The 22,770-nt window shown below is 45.1% G+C and overlaps 1 protein-coding gene across 1 annotated transcript in view; it reads right to left on the reverse strand.

The window, feature by feature from the left end:
• Positions 1 to 22,770, reverse strand: part of PPP1R7 (protein phosphatase 1 regulatory subunit 7) — a 31,821-nt gene that overhangs the window by 5,191 nt on the left and 3,860 nt on the right. Inside the window, exons 3-8 of the mRNA XM_038749123.1 lie at positions 13,673 to 13,728; positions 12,744 to 12,809; positions 10,547 to 10,677; positions 9,764 to 9,926; positions 5,992 to 6,108; positions 4,452 to 4,556 (exon numbers count right to left, since the gene is read on the reverse strand). Of these exons, the coding sequence (XP_038605051.1) occupies positions 4,452 to 4,556; positions 5,992 to 6,108; positions 9,764 to 9,926; positions 10,547 to 10,677; positions 12,744 to 12,809; positions 13,673 to 13,728 (638 nt within the window). The remainder of the gene's footprint in view (positions 1 to 4,451; positions 4,557 to 5,991; positions 6,109 to 9,763; positions 9,927 to 10,546; positions 10,678 to 12,743; positions 12,810 to 13,672; positions 13,729 to 22,770) is intronic.

The raw sequence follows: 22,770 nt of genomic DNA on the forward strand, positions 1-22,770 counted from the left end.
TACAGATGAGGTCACTGAGGCCCACGGAAGTGAAGTGACCTGCCCAAGGTCACACAGCAGACAAGTGGTGGAGCCGGGATTAGAACTCATGACCTTCTGATTCCCAAGACCGTGCTCTATCCACTATGCCATGCTGCTTCTCATGGGACTAGAGGTAGCCTAGGGGTCTGCTACCCTGTAAGGTGGCCACAGGAGCTCAACAATAAGCCTTGGAATAATAATAATAATAATAATAAAAGCAGTAATAATAAACACTTATGCACATATCTTTAAATCATATATTATATTTCCCAGACTGAGCCCCCTCCTTCCTCTCCCCCTCCTCCCTCTCCCAATCCCCCCGCCTTACCTCCTTCCCCTCCCCACAGCACCTGTATACATGCATATATGTTTGTACATATTTATTACTCTATTTTATTTGTACATATCTATTCTATTTATTTTATTTTTGTTAATATGGTTTGTTTTGTTGTCTGTCTCCCCCTTCTAGACTGTGAGCCCACTGTTGGGTAGGGACCGTCTGTCTATGGCGCCGACTTGTATTTCCCAAGCGCTTAGTCCAGTGCTCTGCACACAGTAGGCGCTCAATAAATACGATTGAATGAATGAATGAATCTCCTCCAAGAGGCCTTTCATCTATTTATTCTGACCATTTTGACACCCGTCTCCATGTTTTGTTTTGTTGTCCGTCTCCCCCTTCTAGACCGTGAGCCCACTGTTGGGTAGGGACCGTCTCTCTATGTTGCCGACTTGTACCTCCCAAACCCTTACTCCAGTGCTCTGCACACAGTAAGCGCTCAATAAATACGATTGAATGAATGAATGAATGAATAAATCTCCTCCAAGAGGCCTTTCATCTTTTTGTTCTGACCATTTTGACACCCGTCTCCATGTTTTGTTTTGTTCTCTGTCTCCCCCTTCTAGACTGTGAGCCCGCTGTTGGGTAGGGACCGTCTCTAGATGTTGCCGACTTGTACTTCACCAAGTGCTTAGTACAGTGCTCTGCACACAGTAAGCGCTCAATAAATACGACTGAATGAATGAATGAATGAATGAATGAATGGGGACACACCGCCGTTGCCCTTTAGGGGGCAGGCTCATATCAGGCTGTTTTTATCGTTTTGCTTTCCTTAGCCAAATGCGGTTTTCCAGCTCTGAATGTGCATTAAACTGAAAAAGCTGCATCCTTGGTAACTCCCGAGACAGCCCTGCTCTATGGAACAATCTGGGAAGAAGAATCATTTTGGTCCCGGACTTTAGAGAAGGTCGATTCAGTCTGGGACCCTTCCTGGACCAGGCTTGGGGTTAATTCTCTGTGTGTATATACGTACATATATATATATGTGTATATATATATATATATATTTGTATGTGTGTATATATATATATATATATATCTCATATATATATCTCATATATATACTATATATATATATATATATATATATATATATATATATATATATATGTATGTATGTGTATATATATATGATTCAGCGTAGCTCAGTGGAAAGAGTCCGGGCTTTGGAGTCAGAGGTCATGGGTTCAAACCCCGGCCCCGCCAACTGTCGGCTGTGTGACTTTGGGCCAGTCACTTCGCTTCTCTGGGCCTCAGTTACCTCATCTATAAAATGGGGATGAAGAGTGTGAGCCCCCCGTGGGACAACTTGATCACCTTGTAACCTCCTCAGCGCTTAGAACAGTGCTTTGCACATAGTAAGCGCTTAATAAATGCCACCATTATTATTATGATTCTATTTATTTATGTTGATGCTATCAATGACTGTTTACTTGTTTTGATGTCCGTCTCCCCCCCTTCTAATAATAATAATAATGATGGCATTTACTAAGCGCTTACTATGTGCAAAGTACTGTTCTAAGCGCTGGGGAGGTTACAAGGTGATCAAGGTTGTCCCACGTGGGGCTCACAATCTTAATCCCCATTTTACAGATGAGGTAACTGAGGCCTAGAGAAGTGAAGTGACTTGCCCAAAGTCCCACAGCTGACAATAGGAGGAGCCGGGATTTGAACCCATGAACTCTGACTCCAAAGCCCGGGCTCGTTCCACTGAGCCACGCTGCTTCTAGACTGTGAGCTCGTTGTTGGGTAGGGATTGTCTCTATTCGTTGCTGAATTGTACTTTCCAAGCGCTTAGTCCAGTGCTCTGCACCCCGTAAGCGCTCAATAAATACGATTGATTGATTGAGTCAGACCCACCCCGAGTGCTCCAGAACCTCTCTGGGACTTATGAGTGTGGGCAAGTTTATTGTGATGACTTGACACCTGTCCACATGTTTTGTTTTGTTGTCTCCCCCTTCTAGAGTGTGAGCCCGTTGGGTAGGGACCGCCTCTATATGTCGCCAGCTTGTACTTCCCAAGCGCTTAGTACAGTGCTCTGCACACAGTAAGCGCTCAATAAATACGACTGAATGAATGAATGAGGGTCCCTAGCCTAAAACCCCATTCAGCAGTAATGCCGAAGTCAAGGGGTGCCCCTGCGGTCTCCCCAGCCAACGGCAGTTTTGCTGCTTTCATTCAATCGTATTTCTTGAGTGCTTACTGTGTGCAGAGCACTGTACTAAGCGCTTGGGAAGTACAAGTTGTTCACTTGTAAAACAAGTGAACAACATATAGAGACGGTCCCTACCCAACAACGGGCTCACAGTCTAGGAGGGGGATATAGACAACAAAACAAAACACGTGGACGGGTGTCAAGTCGTCAGAATAAATAGAAGTAAAGCTAGATGCACATCATTAACAAAATAAATAGAATAGTAAATATGTACGAGTAAAATAAATAGAATAATAAATCTGTATAAACATATACAGGTGCCGTGGGGAGGGGAAGGAGTTGCGGGGGGAGATGGGGAGGAGGAGAGGAAAAAGGGGACTCAGTCTGGGAAGGTCTCCTGGAGGAGGTGAGCTCTCAGTAGGGCTTTGAAGGGAGGAAGGGATTTAGTTTGGATGTGTGGAGGGAGGGCATTCCAGGCCAGGGGAAGGACGTGGGCCGGGGGTCGATGGTGGGACAGGCGAGAACGAGGCCCAGTGAGGAGGTTACTTCAAGGGGAACGCTGAACTGTTTGTAAAATACCTCCATCAACAGCTTGATCCCTGCTTAAACAGCTGACTGGTGAACAGGAGGGTCAGCGGAAGTGGTCTGTGGAGGCGATGTAGGAGCAGGGATTTGGGGGAAAAGAGCTAGAATGACCTTAAAGAGGGGCGTAAACCAGTGCGTTTTGGAGTAGGAAGGGCAGAAGTTACGGGGAAGGAGAGGCGGCCTGCAATACCTCCCAACTGTATGATCGTTCAAAATGGAAACTATCCCTCCAATTCAGGGGTGGTCAAACCGCGTCTTGTGAGCTCTGCTTTATTTGCTGGACACTTGGTGCCGAAAGCTAGCGAACCCATGCTTTGGAGTTAGCCGGAATTCGTTCATTCGTGGGATGAATTTATTCTATTTATTCTATAATTTCTATTTATTTTATTTTGTTAGTATGTTTGGTTTTGTTCTTTGTCTCCCCCTTTTAGACTGTGAGCCCACTGTTGGGTAGGGGCTGTCTCTATATGTTGCCGACTTGTACTTCCCAAGCGCTTAGTACAGTGCCCTGCACAAAGTAAGCGCTCAATAAATACGATTGATTGATTGATTGATTGATGGCTGTTCTGGTTTAGAGATGATCCTGCGGCAGCGGCGGGCTGCGGGGTATCACTGCTTTAGCTGGAGTGGCATCCTTGCCCACGAGGGTCAGGCTGAAGATAGCGGTGGCGCTCAGCCCTGCCCCTAAATGCCCCTTGCTCATCGCCACTTGCCATTCCCGACCTTCCCAACCTGGGAATATCTGTTCACCGCCAACCCGCAGCTCAACTGGAGGCTCTCGCCTACATTAGGTTTTTGGATTGGGGTTCTCTGGTAAATGAGGTTTGGTCACCTCGCTCTAGTTACATACCATCAACTCACCTTCTCACGGACTTTAGAAATTCAAAAGTTTTACAATGCAGATCAATTCCGGGGCAAGATATACTACTTTCGCCTTAGAGTTCAGGCTGACTTTGATTAACTATACTTGTTACCTCCAGAGAAGAAACCTCACGACTAGTTCAAGGGCATTTTGGGAGTGAACTTCTGGGAAAGGAATCTCGCCGCATTTGCTGCGAACACTTCCCTAATTACCAGCTAAAATGTGCTACAAATTGTGTCTTTGCTCAGGGGGACCACTTAAATTTCACCCATCTAAAAGTCATACCGACAGGGATTCAGTGACAGAGAGAGAGCACGGGCCACAAACACGTGCTTGCTAACAGAGAGGAAAGCCGTATACTTTGCAAGACATTCAATATTTCTAATAAGAATCTTTAAGGGAGAATAGGAAAGTATTTTATACAGAAATAGTGTTACGACTCCAATTCAAGCACCACACAGCCATCTCTAAGGATCTCTTGAGAATCTTACGTTATTCTCCAGTCCCTCGATGACCTCTATGCCGTTGTGACTGAGGTATAACTCACGCAAGTTCACCAGACTCTGTAGGCCTTCGATCTTGGTAAGTCGGTTACTCTGAAATCACAAGAAAAGCAGAGGATCAGCCCTAGTAGAGATGCAGGAAGAATGTGGGTTGAATTCCGACCCCTATTATGTCAGTATACGGAAGCTTTTGTCACAGTGGCTGGATGGTGAGTTTAACACTGCCGACAGAGGAGGACGAATGGTTTTCCACCTGCTATTGAAGAATAATTGGTTGGCTTTAATTGAATAGTGCCATAATCAATCAATCAATCGTATTTATTGAGCACTTACTGTGTGCAGAGCACTGTACTAAGCGCTTGGGAAGTACAAGTTGGCAACATATAGAGACAGTCCCTACCCAACAGTGGGCTCACAGTCTAAAAAGAAAAAATACCCCACAAATAACGGAAATTTCATTTGAAGACAAGGAGGAACTATAGTAGTAATAATAATAATGATGATGATGGTATTTATTAGGCGCTTACTATGTGCAAAGCACTGTTCTAAGCTCTGGGGAGGTTACAAGGTGATCAGGTTGTCCCATGTGGGGCTCACGGTCTTCATCCCCATTTTCCAGATGAGGGAACTGAGGCCCAGAGAAGTGACGTGACTTGCCCGAAGTCACACAGCTGGCAAGTGGCGGAGCCGGGATTTGAACCCATGACCGCTGACTCCAAAGCCCGGGCTCTTTCCACTGAGCCATGCTGCTTCCCATGTAAAAATTGTTATTATTACAATAATAATGGTCTCTCTCAGAGGTCATGGGTTCAAATCTCAGCTCCGCCAGTTGTCAGCTGTATGACTTTGGGCAAGTCACTTAACTTCTCTGGGCCTCAGTTACCTCATCTGTAAAATGGGGATTAAGACTGTGAGCCCCACGTGGGACAACCTGATCACCTTGTATCCCCCAAGCGCTTAGAACAGTGCTTTGCACATAGTAAGCACTTAACAAATACCATCATTATTCATTCATTCATTCATTCAATCGTATTTATTGAGCACTTACTGTGTGCAGAGCACTGTACTAAGTGCTTGAGAAGTAAGCACTTACTATATGTTAATCAGGTTGGACAGAGTCCCTGTCCCATCTGGGGCCCACACTCTCAATCCCATCTTCTCCAGGAGGCCTTCCTGGATTTCACCTCTTGAGCCTCTATCCCCTGGGACACCCTCCGCCCCCTCCACACAGACACCGCAGTTAGGCTCATAACTTCACATTCACCCGCCTCCTCTGCTAGGTTGTGAGCTTCTGGAGGGGATGAATCATGTTTACTGTTTCGGTTCTATCTCCCAAGAGCAGTGCTCTGAAAAAATCGGGAACTCAATTAATATCACTGATGGTTTGGCTGAGACTCTTCAGAGGTGAAAAATCCTTGTTGGTTCTTGCCCAGATCAGGCCTTTATGAGTCGTGGGCCTTACGCTGGCCACGTTATTTCCTTCGAAGGGGTTCAGGGTGGACTGGGGAGTTCATTATAGAATTAGTACCTGCATACTGAGCACTGTCAGGTTGGTCAAGGCATCCAGGTTCTGGAGTTTGGTGATTTTGTTCTTTCCCAAGAACAAACTGTCAAGGTTAGCCAGTGTATCGATATTTTCAATTGCCTGTAAAAGGAACAAAGCAGGTTTATTAACGCTCGGTGCTTTCAGCCATTTAGCGGTTGCTGTTATAAGAGGTGCAGCATGACCTAAATGGAAAGAGCACGGGCTTGGGGGTCAGAGGACCTGGATTCTAATCCTTACTCAGGTCAGTTGCCTGCTGTGTGAACTTGGCAGGTCACTTGACTTCTCTGTGCCTCAGGTTCCCCATCTGCAAAATGGGGCCTCAGTGCCTGCTCTCCCTCCTACTTAGGCTGCGGACGCCCGCGTGGGACAGGGACCGTATCTCACCTGATTAATATGTGCCGATCCCAGCACTTAGAACAGTGCTTGACACACAGTAAGCGCTTAATAAGTACGCTACGACTATGAATAGTTTGGAACTCAACAGAAACCTGAAACTACCAAGAAATAGCAAGAACTAAAGACAATGAGAAATGTCCAATCCCCTTAATTGTTCATACATTTTGCTCTACGGAACGTCTAGGACTTTGGAATGACTACTGACAATTTTGGGGACAATTCCGGGGACGGATAAAGTTCAAGGAACTTGCTGAAGGTCACGGTGTCAACGGAAGACCCGGGAACAGAATCCAGGTCATCTGGCATTCAATCCAGGGCTCTTTTCACTTAGGCCACAGCAGTCTTTAAATCATTTCAGAATACGTTAAATAATGTGGCTGAGCAAACCCTCGAATGAAAGGTGGCAACTGAAGAGTGAACTAGATCCACTTCAGAGAGTCCATCTAATTAATTTATCTCTGATGGTGCATCCAGAATGTCAGAGAAGATGACATGCCCTGGTAAAGAAGCAAAAACACATTAGATGTTTTGGTGTAGCTCTATATGGATGAGGAGGGTGTCAGGGAAGGGAGGATTTTACATTCTGGGCATCCGGTCAAACGGGTTTGAATACAGCAGTTAAAAAAGGCTTCGAGGTGAAACACTTGACGAGATTCTACGACGCGTCTAGAAAAATGATGTCTGATTTAAAACCTCATTCTTCTCTCCCTTCTCCCTCAAAAACTTCAAAGCAGCACTATTAAAGGAAGCACTATGCAAGGCATACTTGATGACTATTTTCCTCGTTCTGCAGTCTGCCTGCTTTCAAGTACTTTACACAGGCTTAGAGCTCAGACATATTTGGATTATGTGGTTTCAAAGTGTTTTTGTTGTAAGGCTGTCTGAAGTGGAATGCACAGCTTCTTTACAGAAAACTTGAATAAAAGTGAGGTCGGAAATGATTTTAACAAGTTGACAAGTGCTGAGTTGCTTTCCTAGCAAATGTCCCTGTTTTTGCTCTGAATCGGAAGAACACTGAGTATATCAAGTCTCGCTGCCGAGCCCCTCGGTCCTGATATTAGCTCTGGCAATGCAGCAGAAAAAATGATCTCGTGGACATGTACGGGCTGGAGACACCCTGGTAACTCGGGCAATTTTGGGTTCCGGGGAAATAAAATCATTTCCTCTTAACCTAATATTTCTTTTGAAAACAAATATGGCTACAGAAAGGGCTGAATAAATAGCAAATTCCTCCCAGCCCACAATGTGTTTCCATTTCAGTGCAACTGTATAAAATAGTAACCAACCTAGAAAAGTATTTTACAAGTCTGGTCTCCCTGCCCGGGAGTATACCCATATAAAAACAGGTACAAAACGAATACTACTTACTATTCTCCTGGCACAAAGTGCTACTGATCTTGGGTGACTACCTAAATTATATAGTTCTCTTAAAGACATCTGCATTCCAGAGATACAGATCAAAAATAGAGTTCAATTGCCCCATAAAAGGAAACGCATATGGGAATGTATAGATTTTGGTCTTACCAGGGACACTAAAAATTATGGGACCGTTACCGGAAAAGTCAACACAACATGATCCTTTTTTATGGCACTGAAGTAGAAATGAGAAGCTTCTGAAGTCTAGTCCTATTGCTGCCACTGTTCCACAATGTGCCAGCCCTCTGCAAGGTTGGAAATACCTGGCTACCTCCTGCAGGGATACTGTGAAGAAACTTATGTTATTTAGATGGATTTTTAAGGCCTACAGAAGAAGAGGAGCTAACAATCTTTAGCCTTAGTTTTACCCTTAGTTTTCAAAGGTGGTAGAATCTCTCAGTGGAAGACATAACTTTTAGTACCTGTGAGTCTGCTGCTGTTGTCACTTCATGAGAAAACAACGAAGTTGCACAGGAGAAGCAGCGTGGCCTAGTGAAAAGAGCACGGCCCTGGGAATCAGAGAACCTGAGTTCTAATCCAGCTCTGCCCGTCACCTGTTGGGTCGCCTCCGGCAAGTCACTCAACTTCTTTATGCCTCTGTTTCCTCAACGGCAAAATGGGGACTCGAGGCCTGTTCTCTCTCCTAAGTTAAGACTGTGAGCTCCGTGTGGGACGGGGAATGTGTCTGACTTGTTTGATTTCCCCACACTTGGGACAGTGCTTGATCCACAGTAAGCACTTAACAGATATCACAAAAAATAAAACAGGAGTAGGAAGGTGAAGAGATAGATACGATTTTTAATTAGCAAATACCTATTTCAGTTCAAGTATACATTCAGTCAGGGGTGGAGGGAAAAGGAGTCATTGAATTATTTGAATGTTTTCTAAAAAAATCAGCGTGATTCATTTTTAGTTTTTTTTTTTCCACTGCAATTTGAATAATTTATCCCTACTCTGTCAGGAGGTTCTGGTTCAGAGAAGATGCAATCCTTAAATAAAATGATAAATGATGGAACAGCCGGTTGGTTTCATAGCCTGATTGCAACTTGGTACTTATTAAATGGCTCCAGATTGAAGGCATCAGTGCAGCTGATCTTGCTGCCTGTGGATATCCTGTTGATGGTTCTGTTTCTTTGTGGGGACCTTTTTATCTTTGGTTTGATGATCCCTGGGCTGACTTTATTGGTGAGATTTATAGCCCTGGAGAACATTGTGGAACCATAAAACTGCTGACCACATTGGTCACTTTGGTTCCTCCCTCCACCCCGCCAGCACTTATGTAAGTATCCGTACACAAGATTGATTGACTGATGGGTCGTGGACAGACTCTGGCTCCCCTTCAAGCCCACTCTTCAGGGGAGCTGAGTTCTGGGATGCTTCAGAGGAAGGCGCTAACTTCATCTTGCTGTACCCAGTTTTGTGGGTCTCAGTTTTCCTACCACTGAACAGTAGGTCTACTTACACAAGATTAACACTGTTTTTCAAAAAAAAAAAAAGAAAAGGAACTTTCTGGATTCTCTATCAGGAAATCACTTAAGAGTAGTCAAGGTGCAGGGCAGGCAATTGAAAATATAAATTACATGAGTCCTGCCCTCAGCTTGTACTCTCAAAATACCAATAAATAAAAAATACAGACACAAACACTTCTGTTTTTGTTGGGTGTTTCCTTAGTCTGGTGAAAGCAGCCCTTATTTTTCCAAGAAATTCAATTTACCAGTTGGAGTGGACTTACTGAGACTCAAAATGGAGTAGAAATAAAAGCCTTAATTTTGGGGGAATGTATTTCTCCTCTAACACGTCTCTTTCACTGCACTTTTACCAGTTTTTCTTTAAATAGGCAATGCTACACCTCTCCAAAAGACTGTCCTCAGTGCCCTTTAAAGGCTTCCATCAGGTAAGAAGAGAGGCTTCATGTGTCCCGCCACGTAAAGTCAGTACTTACCCGGATTCGATTGGATCCCAGTTCTAACATCTGGAGTTGTTGGAGGTTACTTATGTTTTCAATTTTGTTGATTTTATTGTTGACCAGGAAGAGTTTTTTCAGCTGGCTGAGCTGGTCAAGGCCCTCAATGTGTCTCAGCAGGTTAAAAGAAATGTCTAGGATCCTGGCATAAAAAAGAAGATTTTCTTTTTTTTTTTTCTTTTAACATGAAAACAGACTTCCTGAATTCGAAGCAGCAAGAAAAGAAGCCAAAGGAAATGGGAGGTGTAGGAGGGAATGACAGTTTATTGACAAGCACAAAGCTGCTGCCTAACAGGGCTGATTTTTTTAGAGGTTAGAAGAGACTAAACTTTGTGCTAAGTGTCACAAAAACGGGCAGATATACTAATTTGTAAATACTAAACATTTCTTTTTCATTTCCAATTTACATCAGAATCTATTCTTGCAATGGGGGGGGCTCTGCCTCTCAGCCTCTTAAAGGATGAAACAGGCCGGCTATGCAGCCTGCCGCTCACGACAGCCGGGTCTCCACGACCAGCCTGCTCTTTTCTTATCGGAGTGATATTTGGTTAATACTTTCTAGAAGAATAAGACTAGTCCAGGAATGCAGACAAACCCCGGCTTGTCCCCGAGGAGGCCTCGGCGGGAAAGGTTTGGTGATTTAGGGACACGGGAGGGTGGCTCGCCCTAAACGTGCGTCATTTTTTACGGGGCAGTTCTCCGGAAAGGTTAGCTGATTTTCCCAGCCCAATCCCAGGACTTCCCTCCTTTCTCATGACTCACTCCAGCTCTGTCAGCGCCTCTAAGTTCTCAATCTTCTTGATTTGGTTGTCGTACAGATCCAGCTCTCGAAGGCTCTGTAGCTGTTCCAAGTTCTCAATACATTTAATTAAGTTCTGACGGAGACACAGGGTCTGGGGGAGGGGAACAAGAAAATTGACAGAGGTGAGAGGAACACAAATGATTGAGTGAAAGGGTGAGCGGCAGGATGACACCATTTGTGCCAGCACTATGGTGTGCCGTGCTTTCTCTTTTTATAATAATGATGGCATTTATTAAGCGCATTTATTAAGCAAAGCACTGTTCTAAGCGCTGGGGAGTTTACAAGGTGATCAGGTTGTCCCATGGGGGGCTCACAGTCTTAATCCCCATTTTACAGATGAGGGAACTGAAGCCCAGAGAATAATAATAATAATAATGATAATGATGGCACTTATTAAGCGCTTACTATGTGCAAAGCACTGTTCTAAGCGCTGGGGAGTTTACAAGGTGATCAGGTTGCCCCACGGGGGGCTCACAGTCTTAATCCCCATTTTACAGATGAGGGAACTGAGGCCCAGAGAATAATAATAATAATAATGATGATGGTACTTATTAAGTGCTTACTATGTGCAAAGCACTGTTCTAAGCGCTGGGGAGTTTACAAGGTGATCAGATTGTCTCACGGGGGGCTCACAGTCTTAATCCCCATTTTACAGATGAGGGAACTGAGGCCCAGGGAAGTTAAGTGACTTGCCCAAAGTCACCCAGCTGACAAGTGGCAGAGCTGGGATTTGAACCCATGACCTCTGAATCCAAAGCCCGGGCTCTTTCCACTGAGCCACGCTGCTTCCACAATAAAAAAAAAAGGTATTAAGCGCTTACTATGTGCTGGGCACTGTCCTAAGCGCTGGGGTAGATAGTGTGGCTCAGTGGAAAGAGCACGGGCTTTGGAGTCAGAGGTCATGGGTTCGAATCCTGACTCCACCACAAGTCTGCTGTGTGACCTTGGGCAAGCACTTAACTTCTCTGAGCCTCAGTTACCTCATCTGTAAAAATGGGGATTAAGACTGTGAGCCCCACGTGGGACACCTTGATCACATTGTATTCCCCCCCCAGCGCTTAGAACAGTGCTTTGCACATAGTAAGCGCTTAACAAATGCCATTATTATTATTATTATTATACAGGGCAATCGGGTCAGACACAGTCCACGTCCCATGTGCGGCTCTCAGTCTTAATCCCCGTTTTAGAGATGAGGTTACTGAGGTCAGAGAAGCTAAGTGACTTGCCCAAGGTCACACAGCAGACAGGTGGCAGAGCCAGGACTAGAACCCAGGCCTTTCTGCCTCCCAAACAGAGGCCACGTTGCTTTGGCGCCAAAGAGTCTCCGCCTTCATTCAAGGAAAGTGGAAAGAGGCTCTGAGAAGCAGTGGGGAGTGAACGCAACAAACTGGTGTTGAAGACGCCTTCCGGAACAGGGGAGAGGCTGCAGCCAAGGTACGCTAACCTGGGGGCAAACCTGCCTCGTGAAGGACAGGCCGACTGCTCCTGGTGGGTGGGTAATAACTGTGGTATTTGTTAGGCGCTTACTATGTGCCGAGCACTGTACTAAGGACTGGGGTGGATCCAGATTATCAGTCTGGATACAGTCCCTGTCCCACAGGAGGTTCACGGTCTAAGTAGGAGGGAGAACAGGATGGACGGCTGTGGCGTCCTGTCATCAATCCGTCATCACTAGTGCTCACGGAGCATTTATTTTGTGCAGAACACTGTACTCGAGGCATGGGAGAGTACAGTACGGTGAGCAGTCACAATCCCTGCCCTTGAAATCAAAGGAAGAATCCCACATTCCCTATCACAGAAAGAATCCCCTACGGGCTGGAGTTTGAAGAATACACTTTTTAGACTGTGAGCCCACTGTTGGGTAGGGACTGTCTCTATATGTTGCCAACTTGTACTTCCCAAGCGCTTAGTACACTGCTCTGCACACAGTAAGCGCTCAATAAATATGATTGATGATGATGATGACCTAAATGTCTGTAAGAGTTTGTTTTTACTTTAACTTGTGGCAGGCGTTTTGCTTGCCCAAGCTAAAAGAACCTGCTTCTGATGGTGAAATGCAAGTGTATGCGACACAGCCAGCTTCACGTGGTAGGGTCTAGAAGAGGAGTGTGACAAAGTACGCTCTTGTTCTAAATGCCCCACTCACCCCCATCTCACCTTTACTTTCTTCAGCACTTCAAACCCCTCGATCTTTCCGATTCGGTAATGATTTAGATCAACATCCTGAAAGGAATGATAACAATAATAATAATAAAAAAAACCCTAGCTTGGTTTCAAAGAAACTTGGGCTCGGAGATTCATTTTAAAGGGCTTTTCTCGCCCATGCCTGGAAGATTACAGGCCCTCGGAGTGGATGGCAGTTAAAAAGGCCATCGCCTTCTCTCAGCAGCCTCCTGCATCTCGATGGGTACAAGGCTGCTGGGTGGAGGGAGTTGGGGCTTGAGATCTACAGTGAAATGTTCTTATTCCATCAGCCGTAGAACAGTTTGTTCTGTTCGCTTCAAATGGGCCGCCGTAAACTTGACACTCAAATTGAGGTTGTTACAAAGAACTGTTTTTTTAGTCTCAAATCCCTTGAGCACGCCACTCAAAGTTGAAGGAGTATTTTACTCAAGCAAGACTGCCTAATTCTGGCTGGAGTATTTCATAGAGGGAAGCTATACATTTCATTTTCCCTCAAATTCAAAACTGTACCAATTAGGGACTCTTATAGCCTTCCCCAATTACTGCTCTGAACAATTTTTCGAAAAGTTCAGGGGCACCAAAAGATATTTTGAGCCAAAGGTAATGCTTAATATTAATCCAACTGTCTAACTCAAGAATCTCAGATTTAAACGCCTTTGCGCTTATTTTAAAATTCCAGCGGGTTAAAGAGAAAAATGAGATTTCAATTAGTGGCGGAGTGCAAGACAACCCAACAACTCTGAGTTAATTTCTGGCCCACAATTTTCAGTGATATCATGCATTCATTTGGACTTTTCAACAAGATATAGTCCACTTATTTAAGACTAGGTGATTCTCCATTAACTAAGACAGCTAGCCACTTCTCTGTCTTCCAGGGAAGGGCATGGATAGGCTAGCATTACCTCAGCTTCTCCATCCAGACTAATGGTTTCCATGTCCACTGGCTGTTCTCGTTCTCCTGTAACAAGGCGATAATGTTCATATATATATACATATATATATATATAAAAACCCCCAAACCCAGAAAGTATTCTTTTGATAACAGGAGGTTAATTAACTAGACAAGGGAAAGAGGATAGGGAGATTTGATACTGCTGAACTCTACACATTTTAGCATGAACTTTCTTTGCGTATCTGGATATATAAATCAGGAACAGAATAGGAATCAGCCTTAACTTTTTGCCCATGGTGGGCACTCAATACAAATCTATCAGTAGTAATTGTTGAGCACCTGTGTGAACAGCACAGCACTATACTCTTGGGAGAATGAGACAGAATTAGCACACATGACCTCTGCTCTCTAGGACTGTATAATCTAATGAGGGGAACAGATATTCAAGTAAATTACAGATGTGAGGAAATTAGAGTGAATAAATGCCAATGGGGTTGTGACTCCCTAAGGGTTGACGTGGGAGTTGGGGGATATAAAGTGGAATGATTAGAAATTAACTGGGGAAGGCCTCTTGAAAAATAAATACTACTGATTGGCTGATCTTCCCAGAAATCACCAGTTAATCAGTTATTTATATCAATGTCTGTCTCCCCCCCCTACACTGTAAACTCACTGTGGGCAGGGAATGTGTCTGTCTGTTGTTATATCGTACTCTCCCAAGTGTTTACTATATTGCTTTGCACACAGTCAGCACTCGATAAATATGATAGAGTAAATGAACCATCCCCATATTTCCATCTTGTTTTATCTCGTCTTATGCTACAGAGTTGTCGCGGACCCACAGCGACTCCAAGGACACATCTGTCCCAGAACGCGCCACCTCCACCTGCAATCGTTCTGGTAGTGGATCCATAGAGTTTTCTTGGTCAAAATATGGAAGTGGTTTCCCATCGCCGCCTTCCGCGTAGTAACCTGGAGTCTCTGCCCTCGACTCTCTCCCATGCCGCCACTGCCCAGCACAGGTGAGCTTTGGCTTGTAGCAGATTGCCTTTCACTCACTTTCCACTTCCCAAGCTAGGAATGGAATGGATATGCCTCTGTAGAGGACTGGAAACTCTCCAGGTGCGACCCTGAGAGGGGATATTTTCATCAGCCTCCCTGAATGCTCCACCCCACAAAGGTAAGGGTAACTCTCTCCAGAAAATGTGGCTTCTAACTGACAGATTAACACAGGAGCCCGATTCTACGCTCCCAAGGAAAACTCCATTGTGACCCTCCCGTAGTCGAGACTGGTTGAGGACTGGAAACTCTCCTGGTGCGACCCTGAGAGGGGATATTTTCATCAGCCTCCCTGAAGTCTCCACCCCACAAAGGTAAGGGTAACTCTCTCCAGAAAATGTGGTTTATAACTGATTAACACAGGAGCCCAATTCTACACTCCCAAGGAAAACTCCATTGTGACCCTCCCGTAGTCGAGACTGGTTGAGGACTGGAAACTCTCCAGGCGCGACCCTGACAGGGGATATTTTCATCAGCTTCCCTGAATTCTCCACCCCACAAAGGTAAGGGTAACTCTCTCCAGAAAATGTGGCTTCTAACTGACAGATAACACAGGAGCCCGATTCTACGCTCCCAAGGAAAACTCCATTGTGAACCTCCCGTAGTCGAGACTGGTTGAGGACTGGAAACTCTCCAGGTGCGACCCTGACAGGGGATATTTTCATCAGCTTCCCTGAATTCTCCACCCCACAAAGGTAAGGGTAACTCTCTCCAGAAAATGTGGCTTCTGACAGATTAACACAGCAGCCCGATTCTACAGTCCCAAGGAAAACTCCATTGTGAACCATGTTGAGCTTATTAGATGTTCTAGGTCCCGCCTTCTATTACTTTGGAAAACATCCCGACATTCACCAGCGTTTCCCCATGGCACAGAACGAAGCCAAATGAGACGCAGTTTAACAGATGTGACCAAACGACCTGCTGAATGATTTACAGAGCTTTCCCGCTTGGGAAAGTGTATATTTAGAAATACGGATCTAGGAAAGTATATTTCTGGAAACACATTCGGATTTTATGAAGCAGGCGAACCCCACAGTAGGAGCAGCATGGCACAGTGGATAGAGCACGGGCCTGGGAATCAGAAGGTCCTGGGTTCCGATCCTGGCTCTGCCATTTGTTTGCTGTGTGACCTTGGGCTACTCATTTCATTTCTCTGTGCCTCACTTACCTCATCTGTAGAATGGGGACTGAGAATGTGAGCCCCACTTGGGACAAGGACTATGTCCACACCGATTTGCTTGTATCCATCCCGGTGTTTAGTATAGCACCTGGCACACAGAAAGCGCTTAACAAATACCACGACTATTATTATTATTACCAGTTTATTTTCAAATTTCTGGTTTGGCTTGCACCCCTGAAAGGACTCAGTTGAAATAACAGGAGCTGCCACTTGATTATCCCTAGCACTGCTTAACGTAAAACCCCAAAATTGAGAGTCCTCCATGATGCGACCCCATGTTGTCTACGCAAAACCAAGCTCCTGATATTCTCCCCACCCTCAACATTTTCTCCCTCTAGACTGTAAGCTCCCTGTGGGCAGGGAATCTGTTGTACTGTTCTCTCCCAAGCGCTTAGTACAGTATTCTGCACACACAAAGCGCTCAATATAGTCCACTGATTGATCTATTTGGTATTTCTATAGGACAGAATGCTTTCCAAGCTGTTTGAAATGCTTTGCAAATAACTCACACGAGAAAGAAATAGTGAAAGGAGAGTTTATTCAAGAATGCAGAGCATCTCAAGTGATAGAATAACGATTAGAGCTCAGAGCACTACACAGCCAACATTTCAATAGTAGCAGTAATAATAACGATAATAATAATAGTTGTGGTATTTAATAATAATGGCATTTATTAAGCGCTTACTATGTGCAAAGCACTGTCCTAAGGGCTGGGGAGGTTACAAGGTGATCAAGTTGTCCCACGGGGGGCTCACAGTCTTAATCCCCATTTTCCAGATGAGGGAACTGAGGCCCGGAGAAGTGAATCAATCAATCAATCAATCAATCGTATTTATTGAGCGCTTACTGTGTGCAGGGCACTGTACTAAGCGCTTGGGAAGTACAAGTTGGCAACATATAGAGACAGTCCCTACCCAACAGTGGGCTCACAGTCTAAAAGTGAAGTGACTTAGCCCAAAGTCACACAGCTGACAATTGGCGGAGCCGGGATTTGAACCCATGACCTCTGACTCCAAAGCCCGGGCTCTTTTCCACTGAGCCACGCTGCTTCTCACCTCATTCAAGGGCTTACTACATGCCAGGCACTCTTCTAAGTTCTGGGGTAGCTACGAAATAGCCAGGTCAGACACAGTCCCTGTCCCACATGGAGTTCACAATCTAAGGGGAAGGAAGAACAGGTATTTCATCCCTAGTTTGCTCATGTGGAAACTGAGGCACAGAGAAAGGAAGTCAGTCAATCCTATTTACTGAACACACACTGTGGTGCAGAGCACACTGTGCTAGGCGCTTGGGAGAGTACAAGAATGTAACAGACACGTTCCTTGCCCACATCGAGCTTCTAGTCTAGAGAAAGAGAGGCAGGCAAGAATAGAAATAAATAAATTGGATAACTACATAAGTGCTGTGGGGCTGGGTGGAGGTGATGACTAAAGCAGAGAGGTGGCGAAGCTGGGATACGAACCCAGGTCCCCTGATTTCCAGGCTTTCTCTTTCCACCAGGCCACACTGCCTCCCCATCGCCTATACGCTGGACGTGTATTATACAGTGCTTTGCACATGGTAAGCGCTTAACAGATGCCAACATTATTATTATTATTATCTGTCAGTTTGATTTACAGCTTCATGAGCCTCATGTGTCTGAAGCCACCCATGTGTTCTTCCCAGTACTTACTACAGTGCTTCACACAGACCAGTAAGAGTACATATTAAGCGCACGCTATGTTCACAGCACTAACCTAAGCGCTGGGAAAGAATACACAGGTGAGAGTTAGGTAGCGTTCTCGGCCCTCGAGAGGTTCGCAATCAAAGAATATAAGGCAGGAAGAGGGTACAGGCCACAGACATGTAAGGAGAGATGAAACATCAAAATACACCACACAAAAGACAAGGACAGTTACACTAAAAGCAGTAGGTTAAGTACTTAATCATCATCATCATCATCATCAATCGTATTTATTGAGCGCTTACTGTGTGCAGAGCACTGTACTAAGCGCTTGGGAAGTACAAATTGGCAACATATAGAGACAGTCCCTACCCAACAGTGGGCTCACAGTCTAAAAGGGGGAGACAGAGAACAAAACCAAACATACTAACAAAATAAAATAAATAGGATAGATATGTACAAGTAAAATAAATAAATAGAGTAATAAATATGTACAAACATACATATATACATAGTACTTTTAATTGACTGAAAAGGTTAACAGGACAAAACTTTACGAGTGACAAAGCTCCATATCCTGTAAGTGCATTTTATTTTTCTTTTCATTCTCTCTCGACCCACCAGAAAACACGCAAAAAAAATCTCAGTCTGAAGACTAGAAAGTTTGGCCTAGGCCATTTTTTAATTTATTTTTAGACTTGGCATTAAGAAAGATTTTATGGGCTTCGAACAAGTCGCTCCTCAATTTCTCTACAAGTCAGATAAACAACTTCACCACGTTTCTGGTGGGATGTCAACAGCCACCTTCCAATTCCCCTTTTCTTTCCCGTTTTGGAAAATTTTTTTTTTCCTGAAGTTACAGCCACCCAATAAGTTTGGTGTGGTCACCACATGCTAATCAGGTTGGACACAGTCCCTGTCCCACGTGGGGCTCACAGTCTTAATCCCCATTTTACAGATGAGGTCACTGAGGTGCAGAGAAATGACGTGACTTGCCCAAGGTCATACGGCAGACAAGTGGCGGAGCTGGGATTAGAAACCAGCTCCTTCTATCTCCCAAGCCCGTGCTCTATCCACTAGCCCAGTGCTTAGAACAGTGCTTTGCACATAGTAAGCGCTTAATAAATGCCATCATTATTATTATTATTATGCTGCTTCCCATGGCATGCCCTTGGCAATATTAGAGGAGCAGCCTGGCTCAGTGGAGAAGAGCACGGGCTTTGGAGTCAGAGGTCATGGGTTCGAATCCCAGCTCCGCCACATGGCTGCTGTGTGACCTTGGGCAAGTCACTTAACTTCTCTGAGCCTCAGCTACCTCATCTGTAAAATGGGGATTAAGACTGTGAGCCCCATGTGGGACAACTTGATCACCTTGTATCCACCCCCAGCGCTTAGAACAGTGCTCTGCACATAGCAAGCGCTTAACAAATGCCATTATTATTATTATTATTATTATGCACCCCTACCTGCCTCCTCGCTTGCTGTCCTCTGTGCCCCAACGGGACTGGCAGGGAAGCAGCGTGGCCTCGTGGAAAGAGCACGTGCCGGGGGGTCAGAAGACCTGGGTTCGAGTCCCGGCTTCCGCCACTTCCCTGCTCTGTGCCTCTGGCCAAGTCGCTTCGTTTCTCCGTGCTTCAGTCCTCTCAACTGCAAAATGCGAATTCAATTCCTTGGCTCCCTCCTACTAACAGGGGCCCTACGTGAGACCTGATTATCTTGCACCCACCCCACTGCTTAGGGCGGTGCTTAGCACTTAGTAGGCACTTAAAGAATACCACGATTATCATTAGGGACGAGAGAAAGCGAGTGGCTCGGTGACAAATCAACTGCACTATGGTTTTGTTTTGTTTTTTTTGATGGCATTTATTAAGCCCTTACTATGTGCAAAGCACTGTTCTAAGCGCTGGGGGGATACAAGGTGATGAGGTTGTCCCACGTGGGGCTCACAGTCTTCATCCCCATTTTACAGATGAGGGAACTGCGGCACAGAGAAGTTAAGTGACTTGCCCAAAGTCACACAGCTGACAAGTGGTGGAGCCGGGATTTGAACCCATGACCTCTGACTCCAAAGCCCGGGCTCTTTTCCACTGAGCCACGCTGCTTCTCGTGAATGTTCCATTCCTTCGCACGGGTTCTTGCCCCCACCCAATTTTTTATGATTGGGACCGATGCTCGCACGGTCATTGTCTGGGATGATGATGGTATTTGTTAAGTGCTTACTATGTGCAATGCACTGTTCTAAGCGCTGGGGAGGTTACAAGGTGATCAGGTTGGCCCATGGGGGGCTCACAGTTTTCATCCCCATTTTACAGAGGAGGGAACTGAGGCACAGAGAAGCGAAGCGACTTGCCCAAAGTCACACGGCTGACCGTTGGCAGAGCCGGGATTTGAACCCATGACCTCGGACTCCAAAGCCCGGGCTCTTTCCACTGAGCCACGCTGCTTCTCGAGCTTCGAAAGAACCATTTATCATTATCTACCTAATTTTCAAATGCTGTAGCGGTGGTCTCAACAGTGACCACAGCATTCAGTCTATGAAATCCAATACTCTATATCTGTCTCTTAAGTACATGCAAGTCAAATAAGCTACATGAGCAGTAGAGGTATTTTCCTGTAGTAAAAGAAGTAATAGTAATGATAATAATAATAAGGATGGCATTTATTAAGTGTTTACTAAGTGCAATGCACTGTTCTTAGCGCTTAGTATTTATTAAGTGCTTATTGTGTACAGAAACGTGGAGAAGAGAGCTGCAGTTGATGTGCAATGCACTGTTCTTAGCGCTGAGTATTTATTAAGTGCTTACTGTGTACAGAAACTTGGAGAAGAGAGCTTCAGTGCTATTAAGAAAACTCCCCTCTTGAACTAATGTGTTTGATGGCATTTGAAACTCATTTTAAATGGAAGAACGGAAAAGATCAGGTTTTTGAAAGTATCAGAACCAGAAATGCCTACCTGCATCAAGAAGTTAAATCCTTTAATCCACTCATCTGAGAAAGTCATTTTCCTCCTTACGGGCGAAGCCGTGAATTATTAAGCTTTTTCCCACGTAAAGGGCATTAATAAAAGCTTGCATGCCATCACCATACATCACTTGACACACAAATTCTTACCGCATAAGTTTCAAAATGAATTAGTATGGTTTTTTAATCATCCCCTGTATTAAAATTGGTTTGCTAGAGCTACCAGTCTATTCTGGGTGATGAGGATAATTTACGAAAAAATCAACCCCCAAACCAGCGGTTGGAAATTCTCCTTTTCTAACCCATCTTTTTTTGAACTAAGGCAACCCAGATACGAGAATATGTTTTCATCATTAAAAGTTTCCTGAAGAAGTATTCTTGGCTCCCAAACAGGACCTTTAACCCACTCGATTGAAAAAGGGAACACACTGATCCGGTAATGTACTCTCTGAAATGCTGAATGAATGAATGAACTCTATTTATTTTACTTGTACATATTTATTCTATTTATTTTATTTTGTTAATATGTTTTGTTTTGTTGTCTGTCTCCCCCTTCTAGCCTTTGAGCCCGCTGTTGGGTAGGGACCGTCTCTATATGTTGCCAACTTGTACTTAGTACAGTGCTCTGCACACAGTAAGCGCTCAATAAATACGATTGAATGAATGAATGAATGAATGAAACCTCCTCCGATTCTCTCTTCGACCCCCTCCAATCTGGCTTCTGCCCCTTCCGCGCTATAGAAACTGCCCGCTCAAAGGTCACCAATGATCTCCCTCTTGCCAAATCCAACGGCCTCTACTCCATCCTAATCTTCCTGGGCCTTTCAGTTGCCTTTGACACTGTTGAGGACCCCCTTCTCCTGGAAATATTATCCAACCTCGGCTTCACTGCCACTGTCCTCTATTGGTTCTCCTCCTATCTCTCGGGTCGCTCATTCACAGGCTCTTTTGCGGGCTCCTCCTCTGCCTCCCGCCCTTTATTCTCAGTTCTGTGTCCCTTTCTATTCTCTATCTACACCCTCTCCCTTGGAGAACTCTTTCGCTCCCATGGCTTCCAACTACCATCCTCTATGCAGATGGTCCCCAAATCTTAATCTCCAGGCCTGATCGTTTTTCCTTCTCTGCAGTCTCGTATTTCCTCCTGCCTTCGGGACATCCCTCCCCCTCTACACTGTGAACTCGTCATGTCAGGGAATTTGTCTACCAACTCCGTTGTAGTGTACTCTCCCTAGGGCTTAGTAGAGCGCTCTGCACACAGTTAGCGATAGATAAATACCATAGATCGATTACTTCGATGTTCCGTGAACACTTAAAATGTCCCAAACAGAACTACTCATCTTCCCACCCAATCTCTGCCCTCCCCCTGACTTTCCCATTGCTGTAGGCAGCGCAAACATCTTCCCTGCCTCACAAGCCTGTACCTTGGAATTATCCTTGACTCATCTCTCTCTTTCAACCCACATAATCAATCTGTCACCAAATCCTATCGGTTCTACCTTCACCACACTGTTAAAATCTGCCTTTTCCTCTCCATCCAAACTGCTGCTACCCATCACTTCTACTAACCAGCCTTGATTACCGCATCGGCCCCCTTGCTGATCTTCCCGCCTCCTGTCTCTCCCCACACTGTCTCCCGGATCATTTTTCTCAAAGAACCCCACCGTTCAGTCCATGTTTCCTCAATCCTCAAGAAGCTTCAGTGGTTGCCCATCCCACCTTCCCTTCAAACAGATACTCCTAACTATTGGCTTTAAAGCACACAATCACTTGCCCCATCCTATCTTACTTCTTCGATGTCTTACTACAACCAGCAGGCTCACTTCACTCATTCATTCATTCATTCAATCGTATTTATTGAGCGCTTACTGTGTGCAGAACACTCTACTAAGCGCTTCAAAAGTACAAATTGCCTCTAACACTGGCCTGCTCGCTGTACACAATCTCGTCTATCTCACCGCCGATGCCTCGCTCACCTTCTGATTCTGGCCTGAAATGCCGTCCTCCTCTTTGTCGTACATACGATCGCTCTGCCCACCTTCAAAGCCTTATTAAAATCACGTCTCTTCCAAGAGGCCTTCCCTGACTAACCCCTCACTCCCCCAATTCCCTCTCCCTTTGGCATCACCCTTGTTCTTGGATTTGCACCCTATGTTGACCCCACCTTCAACCCTAGAGAACTTATGGACGTAGCCATAATTTATTGTAATGTCTGACTCCTTTAGACTGTAAACTCCTTGTGGGTGTG

This window comes from Tachyglossus aculeatus, chromosome 7, assembly GCF_015852505.1.
Source record: "Tachyglossus aculeatus isolate mTacAcu1 chromosome 7, mTacAcu1.pri, whole genome shotgun sequence".
Lineage (NCBI taxonomy): Eukaryota > Metazoa > Chordata > Mammalia > Monotremata > Tachyglossidae > Tachyglossus > Tachyglossus aculeatus.